This window comes from Meles meles, chromosome 10, assembly GCF_922984935.1.
Source record: "Meles meles chromosome 10, mMelMel3.1 paternal haplotype, whole genome shotgun sequence".
Classification (NCBI taxonomy): domain Eukaryota; kingdom Metazoa; phylum Chordata; class Mammalia; order Carnivora; family Mustelidae; genus Meles; species Meles meles.
Genome location: NC_060075.1, coordinates 74,045,369 through 74,065,684, shown reverse-complemented (window position 1 = coordinate 74,065,684; position 20,316 = coordinate 74,045,369). Strand labels below are relative to the sequence as shown.

At 37.9% G+C, this 20,316-nt stretch overlaps 1 protein-coding gene across 4 annotated transcripts in view; it reads left to right on the top strand.

Moving 5' to 3' along the window:
* Positions 1-20,316, top strand: part of CDK14 (cyclin dependent kinase 14) — a 723,342-nt gene that overhangs the window by 239,153 nt on the left and 463,873 nt on the right. For all 4 annotated transcript variants that reach the window (XM_046020428.1, XM_046020430.1, XM_046020427.1 and 1 more), the window contains one exon: positions 18,035-18,114. In XM_046020428.1, the coding sequence (XP_045876384.1) occupies positions 18,035-18,114 (80 nt within the window). The remainder of the gene's footprint in view (positions 1-18,034; positions 18,115-20,316) is intronic.

The window sequence follows — 20,316 nt, the reverse complement described above, 5'->3', positions numbered from 1 at the left end:
TAGCCAAAGGAACATTTTTAAAAAAGATTTTATTTATTTATTTGGCAGAGAGAGAGATCAAAAGAAGGCAGAGAGAGAAGGGCAAGCAGGCTCTCCGCTGAGCAGAGAGCCTGGTACAGGGTTCAATTCCAGGAACCCGAGACCATGACCCGAGCTGAAGGCAGAGGCCCAACCCACTGAGCCACCCAGGTGCCCCTAGCTGAAGGAATATTGAAAAAGAAAGCCAAAGTTGGGCTGTCATCATCAAGACTGTATGGTACTGGCACAAAAACAGATACATAGAACAGAATAGAGAGCCCAGAAATAGACCCTCAACTCTATGGTCAACTAATCTTTGACAAAGCAGGAAAGAATGTCCAATGGAAAAAAGACAGTCTGTTCAACAAATGGTGTTGGGAAAGTTGGACAGCCACATGTAGAAAAATGAAATTGGACCATTTCCTTACACCACACATGAAAATAGACTCAAAATGGATGAAGGACCTCAATGTGAGAAGGGAAGGAGTCCATCAAAATCCTTGAGGAGAACACAGGCAGCAACTTCTTTGACCTCAGCTGCAGCAGCTTCTTCCTGGGAACATCGCCAAAGGCAAGGGAAGCAAGGGCAACAATGAACTATTGGGATTTCATCAAGATCAAAAGCTTTTGCACAGCAAAGGAAACAGTTAACAAAACCAAAAGACAACTGACAGAATGGGAGAAGATATTTGCAAAGGACATATCAGATAAAGGGCTTGTATCCAAGATCTATAAAGAGCTTAGCAAACTCAACACCCAAAGAACAAATAATCCAATCAAGAAATGGGCAGAGGACATGAACAGACATTTCTGCAAAGAAGACATCCAGATGGCCAACAGACACATGAAAAACTGCTCCACAACACTCGGCATCAGAGAAATACAAATCAAAACCACAATGAGATACCACCTCACACCAGTCAGAATGGCTAAAATTAACAAGTCAGGAAATGACAGATGCTGGCGAGGATGCGGAGAAAGGGGATCCCTTCTACACTGTTGGTGGGAATGCAAGGTGGTGCAACCACTCTGGAAAACAGCATGGAGGTTCTTCAAAGTTGAAAATAGAGCTACCCTATGACCCAGCAATTGCACTACTGGGTATTTACCCTAAAGATACAAACGCAGTGATCCGAAGGGGCACATGCACCCAAATGTTTATAGCAGCCATGTCCACAGTAGCCAAACTATGGAAAGAACCTAAATGTCCATCAACAGATGAATGGATAAAGAAGAGGTGGTATATATACACAATGGAATACTATGCAGCCATCAAAAGAAATGAAATCTTGCCATTTGCAATGACATGGATGGAACTAGAGGGTATTATGCTTAGCGAAATAAGTCAATTGGAGAAAGACAACTATCGGATGATCTCCCTGATATGAGGAAGTGGAGATATGACGTAGGGGGGCTTGACGGGGGGGGGGGGTAGGAAAAGAATAAATGAAACAAGATGGGATTGGGAGGGAGACAAACCATAAAAGACTCTTAATCTCACAAAACGAACTGAGGGTGGCCGGGGGGAGGAGGATTGGGAGAGGGTGGTGGGGTTATGGACATTGGGGAGGGTATGTGCTATGGTGAGTGCTGTGAAGTGTGTAAACCTGGCGATTCACAGACCTGTACCCCTGGGGCTAATAATACATTATATGTTTATTAAAAATTTAAAAAAAAAGAAAAAATATAGATCTGAAATAGTTGTTTTTGTTGCCAGTTTCACCTCGTTTAGGACATAGATCTATAAGAGTGTTATTCTTAGATATCTCTTCTATTTTTCTTTGTGTTCTTTAAAAATTTAAATACTTTATTGAACTCTGTGTAGTGCATGGGTTTCTCTGCTTTCCCATTTTGCTTTATTGATACTAGTTGTAGTTTTTAAATGATGATACCTGTTCTTGTGCATCTTTTCTCCTTCTCTCTCTCACACCCCACCCCCCCACAGTCCTTCCTTTCTTTTTTGTAATTTAGGATCATGAAATAAAGCTAAGATTATGGAGCAGTGGGTTAAACTTCATTTTGTCACCTATGAAGATAGGTCAAATATTAGAATTAATTTCACACAGCTGTGAAGAATCTATGAGAATGAATGCATTTGGAGTGTTTCAAACATCTCAAATATAGTGTATGTTAAATGAATGTTGGCTAATTACTTTTTCTTTGTTTCTTATAAGAATTCTGGAAAAGTTTTGAAATAAGATGATTTCTCCCATTTTACAGATGGAGAAACTGAGGCCCATAAAGTCTGAGTAACTTGGCCACAGTCACATAGCTCAGTGGCAGAGCCAGGACCTAGACCCAGTCAGCCTAACTGTACAGCTGAGTTCTTAATTTTTATCTCCTTTTATTTTACTTACTTATTTTTATTTTTATTTACTTACTCATTTTATTTTTTATTTACTTACTCATTTTTTTATTTACTTACTCATTTCATTTTGAAAAATCCTAAAATCTGTGCTTACTCTCCCCTCTTATTAATGATTAACTCTAGGGAACATGGCCAGTTTCTCCCATGATTCTGGTATCTTCCCTCTGTGCCTCCGCTGTCATTTCTTGTTAGTCATGTATCCCCCACATTCTCTACTGTTCTAGGCAACTCCACAGTGACAGCATAACCCCCCCCCCCCCCAACTTCACCCTGTCATCTGTGGCTTTCCGGTTAGAAGGGACTGCATGAAGTAGAACATGCACTGCCCCCTTTTTCCTTCCTTTAGATACACGTATTTCAGAAAAGGTTTTCCATTTCATTGCCGCCTTCTCTGTATGGACGTTGGGCCCAGATTCGGTGGCACCCATGCCTCTCACTACTTTTTCTTTAGCTCCTGTGGCTCACAGAACTCCTGATCTGCCAGCACGTTTACAATCCTTTTGTCCTCTCATGAATAGTGGAGGAACTAATATTATAATAAGAGCAGTACCTTAAACAAAATCATTCTTTCAAATAGGTTTTTGAGTAAATCAGAAACTCAGCACCCTTGAGCCACCCCCCCCCCCGCCCCACCCCCTAAGTCTATTCCCAGCACTGGCTGTGAATGCAGTTAAGCACTCAAAATTGAATTAAGAGGATAAAATGATTCTACCTGTTGTGTCCTTTGAGTCTTGCCAAATTTCCTGGCCCATTTTTCTTTGTTCTTTTTGTCACTTGTGTCTAAACAGCTACATTTATGTTGTTTGTATGTATTTATTCACTTCAACTTTCAGATGACTTGATTAAGTTTTAAATCACTTTTATGAGAACTGGTGTGACCTGAGCTAATTTACCATTGACCCATGTGTTACTAAAAGGGCTTCTTTAATTAATAAGCGCAGAAGAGAATATCTGTATTGAAGGTTATTTTGTCTAATAAATATGGTTAGGTGAGGTGAAGCTTCATCCCGAATGTGCGGTTTTTGAAGCTGACATGGCCAGATCTCTACCTAGGGACTGTGCTAGTAGCCACTTAGTGATCGGTTTGCAAAGTTCTATTTCTCTTTCTACTTTTCAAAAACTTCCCCTTGTGTTACATATATTTATATGACATATTAATATTTTTATATTCATATATACAAATATACATATATTCATGTGGGTATATAAATGAAAAAGAAAATGCAGTTAGTAGAGATTGTCTTTGAAAGTTGGAGAGAGCAGAGTTGACAGGTTGAATTGGTGGGCTGTATATTTATCCTCTTGAGTAGCAACATGGTTGCCCCGAAACCTTGGGTGTCTCAGCTTCTCATCTGTCACGTTCTTCTTCTGCTTCAGAGTTGGAGTCATTCTGTCTATCTGAAATGAGTATATCTCCCTGGTTTCCCAAATATCCTTTATAATTCAGTCATACTTTCCCTGTAGTCATTCAAAATGAGTGAGTTTTTGTAGATTAAGGATTGGATGCGTCTCTGACATATGATTAATCATGCTTTCTCACTTTCTGAAATTCGTAAGCTAAGTCCGGTTGAATAAGTAGTGGCCTGGATTTTAAGATCACAGTAAAAAGAAGAAAATAAGGGATGTGTTTTCTTTAAATATTTGTGCATTTAAAAACCAAGAAAAAAATAAAAACAAAGAGTAAGGTGATTCTATTTTTTTTTTTTAAGATTTTTTTTTTAATTTACTTGACAGAAAGATAGAGAGCACAACCAGGGGGAGCGGCAGGCAGAGGAGGAGGGAGAAGCAGGCTCCCCACTGAGCAGGGAGCCTGACACGGGGCTTGATCCCAGGACCCTGGGACCATGACCTGAGCTGAAGGCAGATGCTTAACAGACTGAGCCACCCAGGTGCCCCTGTGTATTATAACCAGATGAAGATGTTTATCTACCATGGACACAGGGCGTTAATTTTGTAGTGTTTATTTTTAAGAGTAAGTTTTATATTGCTATTATATATGTAGCTATAGGTACTATATATATATATAGCTGTATGTATTGTTATATATACATGCATAGACACAAGTATGTATGTGTGTGTGTATAACTATATTCCATCTTTAAACAAGGAACATGTATAAAATAAATCTTAGAGGAAAATGGTAAATAATTACAAAGTGACTAAGTATTTCATTTGCAGGTATTTGACATAGAAAGATATAGATACATGTGTTCAGCTTACCTAATTTACAGATATATTACTTTTTTTTCTTTTTACTTAGTATATAATAGCATAATTTATTAGCTAAAGTTTTATTTATTTTCTGGGCCAGGATTTGTATAAAAGATGCTGTCATGAGAGAGAATTCCTCAACTGGGTGACTACTAATGATTTCCCATCTGCTGCAGTTGGAAGAAATGTCATGACATTTGTATCCATTCCTCACTTTAGGCGAAAACTAAGTAAATGTCTAATTACTTTTCAGTGTATGTTGCCCCTGAAGTCAGAGACTTTATCCTCCAACACTCATTTTGAACTTAAATGAAAAGCACATCAGAAAGCTTTCGTTAATGGCTGAGAAGATTAACACACACAAAGGAGAGACATTTAGGAAAGCTGACTTTTGTGATTTCTCAGTTACAGAAATTATTCTATCAGTGAGAGCTGATGGATCTGCCCTGTCTGTAGCTGTTGGCTAGTTTAGCCCTTGCTTGAAGTGGTTGACTTCATTCATTCATGCGTGCAGTGCTTATTGAGGCCAGACTCCACCAAAGCCATTTAGTACAAGGCAAAGCCATGGAACGTGGTTTCTCCTCAAACTGGCTAAATTATGTTGTCTCACTGAACAGAAACTAGATTTCTTATTGGAAGCTAGATTTGGTGGCTGAGACTTGACATCACTGAATAGCCTTTTAAGACCTTGTCAGTGTTCCTAAACCTGGCAAAATGATTCCTATTTAGAAAAGGGATGCTAATGTCTTGTTTGATGGTGATAAAGTCACATGTTATTGCTTGGAAAGCCTGCAAGTAGCACAGGTAGACTTAACAAATTGTGTATTTGGCTTTCTTTGTCTTTATAATATTTTATATATACACTATACATACAGTATAAATCCTGGAAATTTACTAATTTTTAGTGTGTTTTGATGTTAATTTATATTTGTAAATAATATATTAATTTTATAGTCTGTTTTAATCCATGAAGTATGTTTATTAGTCTTGCAGGCTCAATTAACTTACTTTTATTAGTTAGGAATGTATATTTAACTTCTTCAGATGAACACTGTCAATAGGTTAGCTTCTACTTCATTCAGAGCTCTACCCTAAAGTAAGCATTAGCAGGTAATAAAAATATTGATGTCCAGCAAGATCAAAGGTCTGGTTACTTTACTGGATCAATCCTGTGGTTGGCTAGAGGCATCCAGATCCCTCTTGAGTCCCCTGTTTATGTTCTACCAATTCCCTAGTTTTTACTTTCTGTACTTTAAGTGTGTCTCCCCACCTCCTTCTGCGTCTTTGTTTGCAGAGCCCTCTGTGTAAGTGGCTTACTTCTCCTTTTCACATGTCCTTAAGGTCCAACTCAAGTCACACTCATACTGTGAGACTTTCCTGGCTTTTCACAAGACACTGTCCTTGATTAGGCTTCAGTTATGCTCTTCTAAGTCCTCTTTCTTGACTTTACCTGCCACAATCCAATCCCCCACTAAGCAACCCCCTTGCCAGACCATCCTAGCCTAGTTTCAGCAAGATTCCTGCCATTTAGAGAAAATCTCTCCACTCTTGCTATCTAGTTGCTCTGGACTGCTCTTAGCAAGAATCCCTTTAGATCAGGTTAGCAGGAATTCCCCCTACCCTTGATGTCACTTCTTAGTAATTTTCCATCCATCCATGAATCAACCATGGGCTCTAAATCCCGACTTGTTCTTGTATTTGTACTTGAGCCCTGTCTCTGTCTCCCCTATTAGAATAGTCTTGAATAAAGCTTTACTATTTAAACAGATGTCAGAATAATTTATTCTTTTTTTTAATGATTCAGTTACTGCCTTGCTTTCTACATCCTTTCCTTGCTCATATGTGTGTAACTTATATTTGTATGTATGTCACATACTCTTACACATCTATGTATTCTTCAGCACTTATCGCAGTGCTACTCAGCTAATAAACATTAACTATGTAATGATTGGGGGAAGTGTTTAGGGATGCTGTGACCACACTCTTTAAGTGTGTTGAGGAGACTTCAACCGATGGCCCTTGGGAGTAGAGATTTGTAGTCAGGACATAGGAAGTTTTTCTTCCCAAATGCACATTCGATTGCCATGGGTCTTAGTTCTTCCAAATGTAAGGTCATGTATCTAGGTTTATTGAGTAAAATCTTCTAGCGTATCTATCCTGGAGGTGATTGGTTGCTTTCCATCACTGGGTGTGGAGTGGTCCCATGACACTAAATTCCAGCCAGGCCAACTCAAGGTACTTGAGTGGCCCCTTCTAGGTTCTGCCTCTATGTGGCTGTCAGGCCTATACTTGCTTCCTCTGTTAGGTCTCTCTTATTTGACTAATGGGGTTGCTTTCACTAATAAACCAAAATGAAAGTCATGGAAATTTATGAAAGAAAGAAGTGCTGGGGCCATTTTCCTTGAAAGTATGAGCTCAGTTAAACTCAAGGCTTCCTGGATTTTATAACAGCTCATCTAGTAAAAAGATACATTATTAAACCACAACAAAAAAGTAAATGACCAAATATAAAAGTGGGATACTATTTTTTAAAAAAGGTACACACAGAAAAAAAGGTCTAGGAGTTACACACACATTGAAAAATTTACCTCTGATTAATGGGATTATTGTTGATACAATTTCTTTTCTGTATTTCCAACCATTTTGCCATAAACGTGTTACTTTTACAATTAAGGTAAGACTTACTAATGCCATTCTAAAATATACTGATCTACGTTAAGGTTTGTAGAAAATTATTAGAAAGCACAAAGAATAATGACATTGGTTTGATAGTAAATAATTTGATCACAAGTGTCTGAAAAAAATATATATTGATGTAAGCAGAGCACCTTTGTTGAATGTAGGAGTAGCGTGAGAACGTGGCTCACGTACATTTCTTCTGTAGTTCACACTGTAATTATTGGCAGCCCACAGAGAATTTGAGTATGGGTTCTGAAGTCCAACCTCCTGAAAATTCTGAAACTGCCTCTTCTGGTTGTATGATTTGGCACTGTGCCTCAGTTTCTCTGTAAATTGGAGATGACAGGAGTATTGGTCACACAAATTTGTTACAGGGATTAAATGAGACATTGTAAATAAAATCCGAGGCCCAAGACCTGTCATGCTCTAGGTGCTTTAACAATAGTGATATTCAGTGCAAGTGCTGTTTTTGACTTAAAGACACCTATCACCTATTTTGATTTAAACCTACTGTCTGTATATAAGACCATTTGATTCCAAATCAGGTTTATTTGTACTCTGGCTCATTGCTAGGTTTTGGAAGTAATATTAAGCATAGATCTCATTATATCGACTCTAGATAATTTTTATAAAGTGCTTATCTAATCAGCTCATTAGTAGAACATGAATTCAATACAAAGCCTGAGCTTCACCATGTGTAGGTGGATTGTTTTCAACTCTGTTTAATTGAATCATTTTTTACTTTGATACCCCGCTTGCCTTTACAGCAGTCCATTGTAGTACAACTTTTATTTTTAGGAGAGTAATAGTCTTTTCGATTTAGTAATTCAGGATGCCTAAGCATTGTTCTCCAGTCCTTTTTGTCATAAAAGACTTCATTCAGACTAGATAAATTTGGCTTTGCTTGATATTGTTTTAAATTTTCATTTCAAAGATATTTAACAGTGACACATTTTCTATAATTATGACAGTAATCCAATTTAATGAAGAAAATAAAAATCACTCATAATCCTCTTGACTTGATAGAAGTCTTATTCCCTTTAACCAAGCTACTGTGTATTTATAATTATCTTTGTTGGTTCTCCATGGGCCCTTGCTACCAACCCCCCCCCCCCCCCCCCCCCGCCAATAACCAGGTTGCTATCCTGGTTATAATATAAACTGGATGGGTGTGTGTGTGTGCACATGCTTGTGTGTGTGTCTGTCTGTCTTTATCAGAAGAGGTAGAAAATAGTCTGAACTCTGAATACCCCTGCCTTAATGGCTCTCCAGGGCTGCTTTAATTATTTTATCCTTCTGTTCCAAATTTCACTTAATGTTGTATGGCTACGTTTGAATGCAAAATGCAAGATCTCTGTGGTTAACGCTACTTGGCAATGAGTATTTGGGGATTCCTTACAGCCTTGCGGTGAATCAGTGATGTGCTTTTTGGTGCATCTCATTTAACTTTGGGGGGGACGCTTTTATGCTGCGAGCCGAGGCCTGCCTTCTCTCTTACCATGCTGAACATGTGTGCCTTGACTGGAGAACAGGGACCATTTCCGACTTTGTTAGAAAAATGGGAACGTCATGCTTTCAACATACCTTTCACTGAGAAGCTTGAAATGTTCTAAGGTGGCACATCAGGACTTTATCCTATTCTTTAATCCCAGCTCATTTAATGGCTCACTCTGCTTGTGATGCCATAGTTAGACTTTTTTGTAAAAAAAAGTTATGAATGAGTGGATTTGATTTTTATATTTAGACATAGCATGAGATATAGTATGTAAGCATTAGCCAGAAAAAAATAATCCAAGAGAAGGAAAAATGATATTATCATCAGAAAGTAGATCCATTTCATTTCTGCTTTTTTGAAGCATTTTCTATGGGAAAAAAGCTTCTGAAGATAAAATCTGTTTGAAGTGGCAACTTGACCTCAGAAAGAGAAAATTTGATTTCTCTAGAAATGTAAAATGCTGCCTTTTCAAAGACTGCAGTATTATGCTTCCCCAGACAAGTGTGCTTGAAAGTAGGACTAGGGAAAAACAGGGAAAAGTCCAACTTCTTTTTTTCTTAACCTTCACACCATCCCTTCGTTGGTAGGTTTCAGTGCGTATGAGCACATTTGGGTGTTGTATGTTTAGAGACATAAATTGTATGTTATAGAGAAAAATTTGTAGAAATACTTAAGACTGTGAATTTCAAATCTTACTATGTATGAAAAATCAATTTCTAAAAACTCAAAATACATTTTACTTATTTTTTAATGAAACCCTCCCATCTCATTACATAAACATGCTCCCTCTAGTAATTTCAGGAATATTTGTAACCAACTACCTTTATATCTATAGATGTCCTGGGCATCTTTTCCGTTCTTTGCGTTTCTTTGTTTTTTTTTTTTTGTTTTTTTTTTTTTCTTTTTGGATATTGAACAGTTCTTCCACTACTTTTCTTAATTTTTGTTTTGTTTTGTTTTGTTTTAAAGCAACTTACCTTTGTTCATCTTGGATTTTGGTTGCTTGTTACTGTCTTATTTCTTTTCTGGATGGTTATCTCCTCAAAGGCTTTATGTATGTGACTTTTGCTCTATCCAAAAATGGTTCCTTGTATCTGGAGGTATTCCAGAAGGATGCAGAGAAGTGTAGGGTCCATTGCCCTAAAATTCCGGAAGATTAGTGTATCAAGACAGATGGTAAAAGTCTCTCAAAATCAAACCAACACAGACCAGAAAACCATAGTACAGTGTAGCTCAGTGAGGAAAGGAGAGGAAGCATCAGAAACCCAGGAAAGGTTAAGATTTGCAGTAGAACAACAAAAGATGTCACTGGGGTAGGAAAGTGATAGAGAATGAGTACTATTACTCCCCTCTCTTTTGCTTACATCACTGCTACCAAGGTAAATGAGCTTTTGGAACCAAAACACAGAACAAATACAAGAATGAATCAAATTATCAGATGTCTTGGGAAGTTTGAGGGTACTATGGTTCTCTAAGGAGTTCTGATTTAAGACTTAATATGATTGTGTCTCTGAATTTTAAAGAAATTAGAGTTGAGATTGTTCCATCACTGTCAATCATCCTTGAGGAACGATGAAAAACTGACGAGGTACTAGCAGCCTTGAGAGGTCCACTTAGTCACGGAAGATGAATTCTGTGAACCAGACTTCTCTCTGCATGTCCTCCTCATTCCCTCTCTGCAGCAGAACATTTTAGGAGAGTATCACGCAGATGATTTCTGAGTAGTTAGAAAACAAAATGGCAATCATAAATATTATGTCATCCCTAATTAACCTTAATTCCTTTTTCTGATCAGATTGTTAAGCTAGTGGACCAGTAGAACCCTATTTTTTTTATTTGTTTTTCAAATGTGGGTAAGGGTTCCTGTTAGTGTTCTAATAGGTAAGAGAGTGATAGGCAGTTGAGTGCTATGCTGTTGCTGGTGGTGGGTTTATAACAGGCTGATGAAGGATCCCTAAGAGTCGTCGGGTTTATTGTACCTCCTTATGTGGTAAGAGGTAAGAGGAGGCCTTATTAGGTGCCAGGTGCAGATTTTCTAGTATAGTCCAGTGGTGGATGGATGTAGATGGTCAGTGTTGTGGTCTAGGAAGGAGGAGCCACAGAAAGGAAGGACTGGAATGGAGAGGTTGAAAGTGAAAAAGAGAAATGAGGAGAGAGATAAAGAAAGGACAATTGATGAAGGCAGGTTCCCGGAAAGGTGGATGGGGTTGGTGTCAGAGTGTGGTGTCAAACGGCGCTGTCTTGGACCTCATCCTGTTCAGTGTTTTCATTCCTACCTCAGATTAGGACACAGAGAAGAATGGGTAGTCAATGCCCAACAAAAACAGGATTGGAATTTGGAGCATACGCGAGAGGCATGAGCGGCTGGCTGCTGCTGACAAATTGGAATTTTATTAGGGATAAATCATACTCCTGAAATTGTAGTCTCTTTAATGGTTTTGATATTAATGGTATCATTTTGTAGTACCCTCCAAATGTGACTCCTGAGTTGGTTATTTTGTTGTTGTTGCATTATAAACTTATTGAATTAAACGTGTTTGATAGCTTTCAATCACAGATACTAGTGTAGTGATGCTTAAGTTGTTCCATCTTGGACACGTGAGAACTTCTTGTTTCTCTTTGACACATTATTTCTGTCTCCTTGGTGAGACCTAAATGCAAGGATCATGTCTCTGTTGTTTGCCCTTTATCCCAGGCACAGAATCACTGTCGCTCAATTTGTTGATTGAGGGGCAGGATATTAAAACTTAATTATGGGACAAACTATCTTACAAAAGAGCATTTAGTTTAGTCTTTGTGGATTCAGAACTTGAATCAGAGAGTGGAAGTTATAGGATGCAAATTTTGGCTCAACGTAAGAACCAAAAAATTTGGAATAATTCAGGGAGGTTGAGTTCCATCAAGTCTTTTGAGGGGCTGCTTTGTTCAGGGAGTGAGAGGACAAGGATAAACAATCAAATCAGTGAGGATCTTTTTGCTTGGGGGCCTAAATGATCATTGAGGTCACTTCTGCTTGCAAGGTAATGACTCTCAAATCCTTTGTTGACAGATTTTATTTTTGGAAAGGTGCAGAGTTGGCTGGTTTAAAATTGTTGAAATGTAATTATTGTTTTCTCCCATGAACAATAATATGTCACTCTAAATTTTGTTCGAAGTATCATGAGTTTGTACATTTGATGAAACATTGGCAATGATGAATCATGCTTTATTAGCAATCGTTTCTTTTATAAAAGGTTATAATTGTCCATTGAACAGACTTCTCATTGCATTAAATTCTCAGACTTTTTGCATTGTTAGTCACATTCTAATAAATAGCCATTATACTATTCTCTTTTTAATCTTCGGATTTTATTAGTCGACGTCTCTCTGTATTGATAAAGATTAGCATGAAGTGTGATTAGCATTTTTAGGGTATTGCAGAATTGCAGAGATTTAGTAATATTGAGATGAGTTCTCATTTATACCTGAATAAAAACTGAATTTAGATGGAGATAACAGGACCAAGTGTAAGTTTAAAATTTTTGAGGTATGTATGTTATACAGTAAGTCAGCACTTTAGCTAGTGTCCCTATTAATAAAAGAAACACTATTAATAGTACCTTAAAATATTTTAAATTGGGCTGAAAATTTGAATTCAGCCCAATATATTGTCCTTGATACACTCTAGTTTGCCGTTGCCGCTTCCTCAGTTTTATCTACATTTCCTTCTGTTGCTTCTAGACAAATACAGTAAGGAAACTAGCATTGTATCTGTCTGCACTTGGTATTATTTTCTAGCGGTTTCTCTTGAGACAAAATCATAATAGAAGAGAGGCAGAATATATTAAATTTTCCAGAGTATATTAAGTTTCTTTTAGGTATATTGCCTTAATTTCCTTTGTATCCTCTAGACATAATTTCTTCAAGGTGTTAGCACATGGACACTATTTTCAAAGATGACCTAGATAATATTTGTAATTTTGTTTTATTGTACCAAATTATTCTATGAATTTGAAGTAAGTAATGGAATAGAGAACCTTTGGGCTTTCCTTTGAGAATTTTTGCTTATAAGGAAATTCTTTCTATGCATCATCTTCTGAACCTGGAAGTTTTACCCTAAATGGGGTATTTTCCTTTATAGGTTTCACAAATGTTGGATGAACAAATACATGAAGAAATGAGTAGGCTGTGTTCCTTATTCAAAACTCCTACATCTTCTTATTTTACTCTCGCAAGAGAACTTTATTATTTACAAACTTAGGGCATACAGAACTGCGGACAGCATTTCTGAAGTGCGTCGAGATTTGGATTTGTGATGAGAGCTAGTCTGAACGTGGCTCTGCCAGGACACCCAGTGTCCCCATGTCTCTGTGTTTGGTTTGCTCTGTACTTGGGCATTTCCCTGGCTCTTCCTCATCCTGCCTTTGACAGCGCTTCCTGTGTGACCCTGGACTAAAGGATGACTCAGTCATCCCTGGGCCAGAAGTCAGCTGGGCCGAGTGAGTTGTTGGAAGAATTAGAGAATAGTAAAGATTCTCCGAAATTAAAACAGCTCCTTAAATAGCTTAGGACAACTGGGTAAAACCTGGCAATACCTCTGATAGAATGTTCTGTGGTATTATTGACACAATTAAAAGTTGTTTTCTTTTTTTTACTGTGTTAATCACCTGAATTAATGTCTTCGCTGCCAATCAAGCCTTGATTGCCTTCTGTTCATTAGCTTTTGATTTAATTAATGAGACTTTTTAAAGAGGAATCTTCAGTGTTTTCCTGTAAACAGCTCTAATTTATTGATCAATTAGAATTTTGTAATTATTCTAAAGAACTTAAATCAATGTTTGAAGTATATGTTTTGGATCTTTAATAAAATAGTTTAAACTATACAAGGTAGTTACTAGATATAAACAGCTTTTCTTTTACTCTGTGTTATTTTTATAGAATAACAGATATCTTCTTTTGAGGTCTTTAAAAAATGACATTTTGTTAGAGTTAGTAACTTGGAATTTCAAGTATTTCAGTCTATGCTAAAGTTCATAGAAACATATGCATCAAAGGTAGAACATTAGAAAGTTGGTAATGTTATTTTCCCCAAAGGTATTTTTTCCAAAAGTGGAGTGAGTGAGTTAACATTTTTCCTAAGGCTTTAGAACTGAAGGGTTCAGTTGTTGGTAAGTATCTAGACATGTGGAGAAAAACTAATTAAAAAAAGAGAAAGTCATAAGGACTCTAAGGTTAAAGAGCAATTTGATAATATGATTCTTAATGGAAGACTACTAAAGTAGTTGAAGAAGAGGAAGATACTGATTCGTGGTCTAGACACAGATAACTAAAGGATAATGGGGTTTTGAAACATGGCTGTTGGGTGCAAAAGGGTTAATTAACACAGCATTCTACCAACTCTAAACTTTAAGGAAATGAAAACTTGCCATATCCTCATGTGTCAGAATCAAAGAGGTTACACATTTAATTTGGAAAAGGACAGTAAATACTTAAACCAAACATGGAAGAAGATACTGAAAACTTTATTAAAATTTGAGATTTCTGAAACTTTTGAAAGCAACAATTACTGTACTTTATTCTTTTTTTTTAAGATGTTATTTATTAATTAGAGAGCACGTGTGTAAGCGAGAGAGCACTAGCTGGGGAGTAGCAGGCTGAGGGAGAGGGAGAAGCTGGCTCTCCGCTGGGCAGAGAGCCTGATACGGGGCTCGATCCCAGGGCCCCAGGATTGTGACCTGAGCTGAAGGCAGATGGTTACTGACTGAGCCACCCAGACGCCCCTATACTTTTTTCTTGAGTTATTTTTCAGTACAAGAAAGGAATTATCAGTATATTAACATTATTAATATTTATTCAATAAAAGTTTTTGAGAGCCTACTCTGTGCCAAGCAGTTTTAGGCACTGGGCACATAGCAGTTAACAAAACAGAAAGAGTTCCTTCACTTTTGGAGCTAATAGTCTAGTATAAATTTTAAGGAAATTTTTAGTGTTATGTGATATAATACATAAAACTCAGTGTTTTTAAGATGGGATTGGGAGGGAGACAAACCATAAGTGACTGTTAATCTCACAAAACAAACAGAGGGTTGCTGGGGGGAGGGGCGTCGGGAGAGGGGGTTCCGGTTATGGACATTGGGGAGGGTATGTGCTGTGGTGAGTGCTGTGAAGTGTGTAAACCTGGCGATTCACAGACCTGTACCCCTGGGGATAAAAATACATTATATGTTTATAAAAAAAATTAATTTAAAAATTCAGTGTTTTTAGCTATTGTGATTATCATAACTATAAGAAATTAATGCTTAGCATTTCAACTCATGGAGAATGATGCTTTAGAATCAGAATTCCATTAATCTGGATTTTGTACTTTTTATGTAATTACCATAATAAATATGTTAAAGGAATTTTTCACCACAAAAATAATGCATATTAGTATATGAAATTACTTACAGGTGTTCTACCTCTAGTTGCATTTAAAGAGTAAGTATTGGGGGGCACCTGGGTGGCTCAGTGGGTTAAAGCCTCTGACTTCAGCTCAGGTCATGATCCCAGGGTCCTGGGATCGAACCCCACATTGGGCTCTCTGCTCCGCAGGGAGCCTGCTTCCTCCTCTCTCTCTGCCTGCCTCTCTGCCTAGTTGTGATTTCTCTCTGTCAAATAAATAAAATATTTTTTAAAATTTAAAAAGAAAAGAGTAAGTATTGGTTCATTTGAAGGTTTTTCTCCTTTAGTGTATTAGAGAGGAATGAATTATGCTTCACGGTTTGAGAGTGTTTTAAGTATATGACCTTCAAAAACATGAATTCCCCGAATTCTAGAATTCAGTTCATGGTGCATATAAGTTAATGATCTCAAGGGAAGTAGAAAAGCTTTGTGGGAAGAAGGTTGTGTGTATTTTTTTATGGGTGAGGGGGAAATATCTGTAAATGTGGGGAAAGATCCAAGCAGTTCCTGGAATCAGTTACTGCCTCCTCTGGGGAGCCAGTGATGAGCTCAACTGGGCTGAGAAAAATCTGCAGATGTCAGCACTGACTGCATCCCAGCCTCAAGCCCTGCCAGAGGCCCCACATAGTCAAAAAGGACAATGTGAGAGCACAAGGTACAGTCTCCAGTTGAACTCCATGTACCTATCAATTTTTTGCCTGCACCTGGGTACCTAGAGCACAGTCAGGAGTGGAAAAATCAAGGTAATGTACTGAGGAGAGAAGGGATGCAGGGCAGAAAAGCAGTTGGTCTGTCATCCCAGCTGAAAAACAAGGAAAAATAGCTCCTAACCTTGAGAAGATGGCAGGTTGTGGAGCTTTTTAATCAGATGGCCTTAGCCCATTAGGGTAACCAACAAAGTCTTTCAGCAGTTAATCCAATGAGGAATGCCACTAGGATGGTCGGGCTGTGCTGAATTCCTTGGACTTTTAGGTTTTGTGTCTGTGGCAGTCTTTGAGCAAAACCAGACCAATTGGATGCAGTTCTTAAAAAAGAGACATTTTCATTCTTTACTTCAGACTCAGGCACTGGATTCTCTGGACCACATGAATTCTTGTTTGCTGGTTCCATAAGCTCTGAAGATTTGTGGTTGCAATTTAAATTGCAATGAGAAGGGCGCCTGGGTGGCTCTGTCGCTGAGCGTCTGCCTTCGTTCTGTCTGCCTTCGGCTAGGGCCCTGATCCCAGGGTCCTGGGATTGCGCCCCGTGTTAGGCTCCCTGCTTGCTGGAAAGCCTGCTTCTCCCTCTCCCACTCCCCCTGCTTGTATTCCTGCTCTCGCAGTCTCTGTGTCAAATAAATAAAATCTTAAAAAGAAAATTGCAGTGAGAAACCATTTTTCTCTATCAGATTGGCAGAGTCAGTGGTTGATAACATAGTGTAGGTGAAGGAGCTTACAGGAGCTCGTACATTCGCTGTATAGGAAGTATAAGTTGGTACAACCTCCACGAAGGGTAATTTCCCACTATTCATCAGAATTAGAATTTAGATATGCACATACGTTTTCATCTGGCAATACCACTTTTAGGAGCTTATCGTAACAGATTTTTTTTTTAAAACGAATGTAGTTACATGCCCACAAATATTTATCGCCATCACTGTTGTAGTAGCAAAAAATTGGGAATGTGCGAAGTATCCATCAGTGGAAGACTGGGATTAAATGAAGTATACTATATTTATACGAAGGAGTTCCCTGTGGTCTTTCAAAAGTAGTGGAAAGTTTTCTCTATGAATTTAGGAGGAAGTCACCAAATTTATTAAGGTAAAAACGATATACAGTATACTCTGTCTAGCATACTACCGTGTGTGTGGGGGGGCGGGTAAGTGTATATGAACAATGGTAACCAGTGACCTCACAGGATGGGAGCTGGGCGCTGAAGGAATGTAGCAGGGAGACTTACTGTTCATCAAACGCCGTCTTGTACCTTTTACATTTGCAACGTGTGCTTGTTTTATCTATTCTTATTAACAAAGGATGCTGCTAGGCCTAGTAAAGGTAAAGAAGAGCATTTGCCTAGAAGACCAATGTAGATTGTCATGTATTTGTTAACAGAATTGACTAGATAAAAACGTTATCTGCCGAGTGCAATCTGACTTTTAATTAGAGCCAGTACACATTTAGAGTGCATCTGGAAGAACCATCTGCTTGGATAGGTTTTGTGTAATCTTATAATAGTAAAACATTCATAACTTTTATTTTGATGGTATACTGTATGTATCATAAGACACATTCAAACCAAATGTAATTTTAGGAGGCTTTGGTAAAAAAAAGAGAAATAATGAGAAAGGGAGGAATGGGTGATAGAGAAAGAGGAGGAAAGAATAGAAAGAGGGTAGAAGTCTGAGAGTCAAGCTTCTGAACTTGAGGATTGAATGACCTCGGCTTAAGACTGAAGATGAAGACATTTTAACCAGGGAAATGAAGGAGCTCTTGGAAAAACTAAGGGAGAAAGTTATTTTGACTTCTTGATTTCTAATTAATCTGAGAATAATTGATCAAGTATGGTGATTTTGTTAAGCACTAGTTTAATTCTGGAAGAAACATAGAGTGAATCATAGAAAACTTTGGTTAAATCTTAGACAAGGCGAGTGTGAATGTTTTAAATGGGACTATTTAAAATGTGAATATTTATGATGATGATATAAAACTCCCAACCTTACTGAAATTAATCTTGTGGCAGCATAATTGAGTCACTGACATTTTCAGTGCAAAAATGCATAAAATATAAATCGTAAGGAAATTAGCGCCATAACGGGAACATATTTTCACGGATTCACTTCTCATCTTTTCTTTTGTTTCTGCCAGAGTAAATGGGAAGTTGGTAGCCCTGAAGGTGATCAGGCTGCAAGAAGAAGAAGGTACACCTTTTACAGCTATCAGGGAAGGTAGGCATTTTCTCGTAATCTTTGCTTTTGTGTTTGCTTGATGTCTGTAGCTGTTTAAATATTACTCACCTCTGCATATGCAGAGTTTGTAAATTATGTGGTTATATCTCATTGGAAAGTGTAGACGGAAATTTAAAAATCAGTATCTCTTGCAATCATATCAAGTCATGTTAAATAAAATAAGACAATCCTGCTGTATACTCAGGTGTGTGTGTGGGGGAAACCTGCTGTGTATTGATGGTGAGACTAAAGCTGACTGAGGAATTTTATATTCCTGATTGTGTTTGTAGGGTTTCTAAGGTACACATTAATTAAACATTACTTTATATTCATGTCTTTTAAGAAAAGTCCTTATAAATAGTGGTCTCATCCTATCTTATTAGTCATTTGTATTTCTTCTTTCTTGATTTCTTTGCTCCTGTCCTTCACCATTTTTTTCTATTGGTTATTCTTATTGATTTAGAGATACTCTTTATATATTAGCATCATTTATCTTTTAATATTTTCTTTCATGCTGTCATTTTTCTAAAAATTTCTTTTACAACATAGTTTGTTACATATGTTTTTAATTTTTATATAATAAAATTGCTTTATATTTTGCTTTATTTCTGCATAGCTTCTCTACTCCCAAGAGAATAAAATATCTTTTTATTAGTGGGAAATTTTCAGTTCAGTTTTAGAACTTTTATTTATTTATTTATTTTAATTTTTAAAAAATTTTATTTATTTATTTGAAAGACAGAGATCACAGGTACACAGAGAGGCAGGCAGAGGAAGAAGAAAGGAAGCAGACTCCCTGCTTAGCAGAGAGCCCGATGCGGGGCTTGATCCCAGGACCCTGGGATCATGACCTGAGCCGAAGACAGAGGCTTTAACCCACTGAGCCACCCAGGCGCCCCAGTTTTAGAACTTGTATTAATAGTTTTTCCTCCACTACATTTTTTTTTAAGATTTTATTTATTTATTTGACAGAGAGAAAGAGATCACAAATAGGCAGAGAGGCAGGCAGAGAGAGAGGGGAAAGCAGGCTCCCCAATGAGCAGAGAGCCCGATGCGGGGCTCAGTCCCAGGACCCTGAGGTCATGACCTGAGCTGAAGGCAGAGGCTTAACCCACTGAGCCACCCAGGTGCCCTTCCACTACATTTTTTAAAAAATTTTAATGCCAATGTAGTTAACATAGTGTTATGTTAGTTTCAGGTGTGCAGTATAGTGATTCAACACTTCTGTACATTACTCAGTGCTCATCATGATAAATGTACTCTTAATCCCCTTTACCTATTTCACCTGTCCCCCTACACACCTCCTTCCCCTCTATTTGTTCTCTGTAGGTAAGAGTCTGGTTTTTGGCTTTTTCTGCTTTTTGCTTGTTTTTTGTTTTTTTCCTTAAATTTCAGATACGGATGAAATCATATGGTATTTGTCTTTCTCTGACTGACTTATTTCACTTAGCATTATACTCCTTTGCTACATTTTAAAAAGTACAAATTATCTCGACATAAGGCTTCAGTTTATTTTTTGCATTGAGGGAACTATAGCTGGTCCACAACAAAATAACTGTGAGTGATTTACTGCAAGAATATCGTTAAGGTATTGTGGAATTAAATATAGTCTGTCACTGGTCTGATTTGTTTCTCACAACTAGCATTACACTTTACATTTGTTTCTGAGAGGCTTCCTTTCTGTTTTCACTTTCTCACCTCTCATTCTGCTGTTCATACCGCTTTCGTCTGTTTTCCTTCATTCCTGCTTAGCTGAAAATGTTCTTATAAAGGCATCTTTACAAATACTGTTATACAAAGAGGGTGCTCAGTCTGATGGGATTGGAAAGCACTGGCTGAGATGGAGCAGTGGTTCCCATCGAGCTCTGGAGGGAGGCAAGGTGAAGCACTCTTGAATTTGATTTTGGTAGACCCTGAGTGCCGGGGAGTAGGAAAGGGGCAAAGAGATGTTGGGCCAACAGAGAAGCAAGAGGTCATGAAATTGGGCAGCAGGCACGCTCCCTAATGTGTGGGGTGTACACTGCAGTTTCCCAACCTGCCCTTACTGTTCGTGCTAGCCTTGGTTCAAGGTTCAGATAAAGTTTATAATGGTATTAGAGGATCCAGTGGTGACAGTTGGACTCATCAGTGGAAAGTTCAAGGAGACAAACAAGTAGGGTCAAATTGAAGTTGTTGTCGATCTGTTCATACTGCCTGGGTATG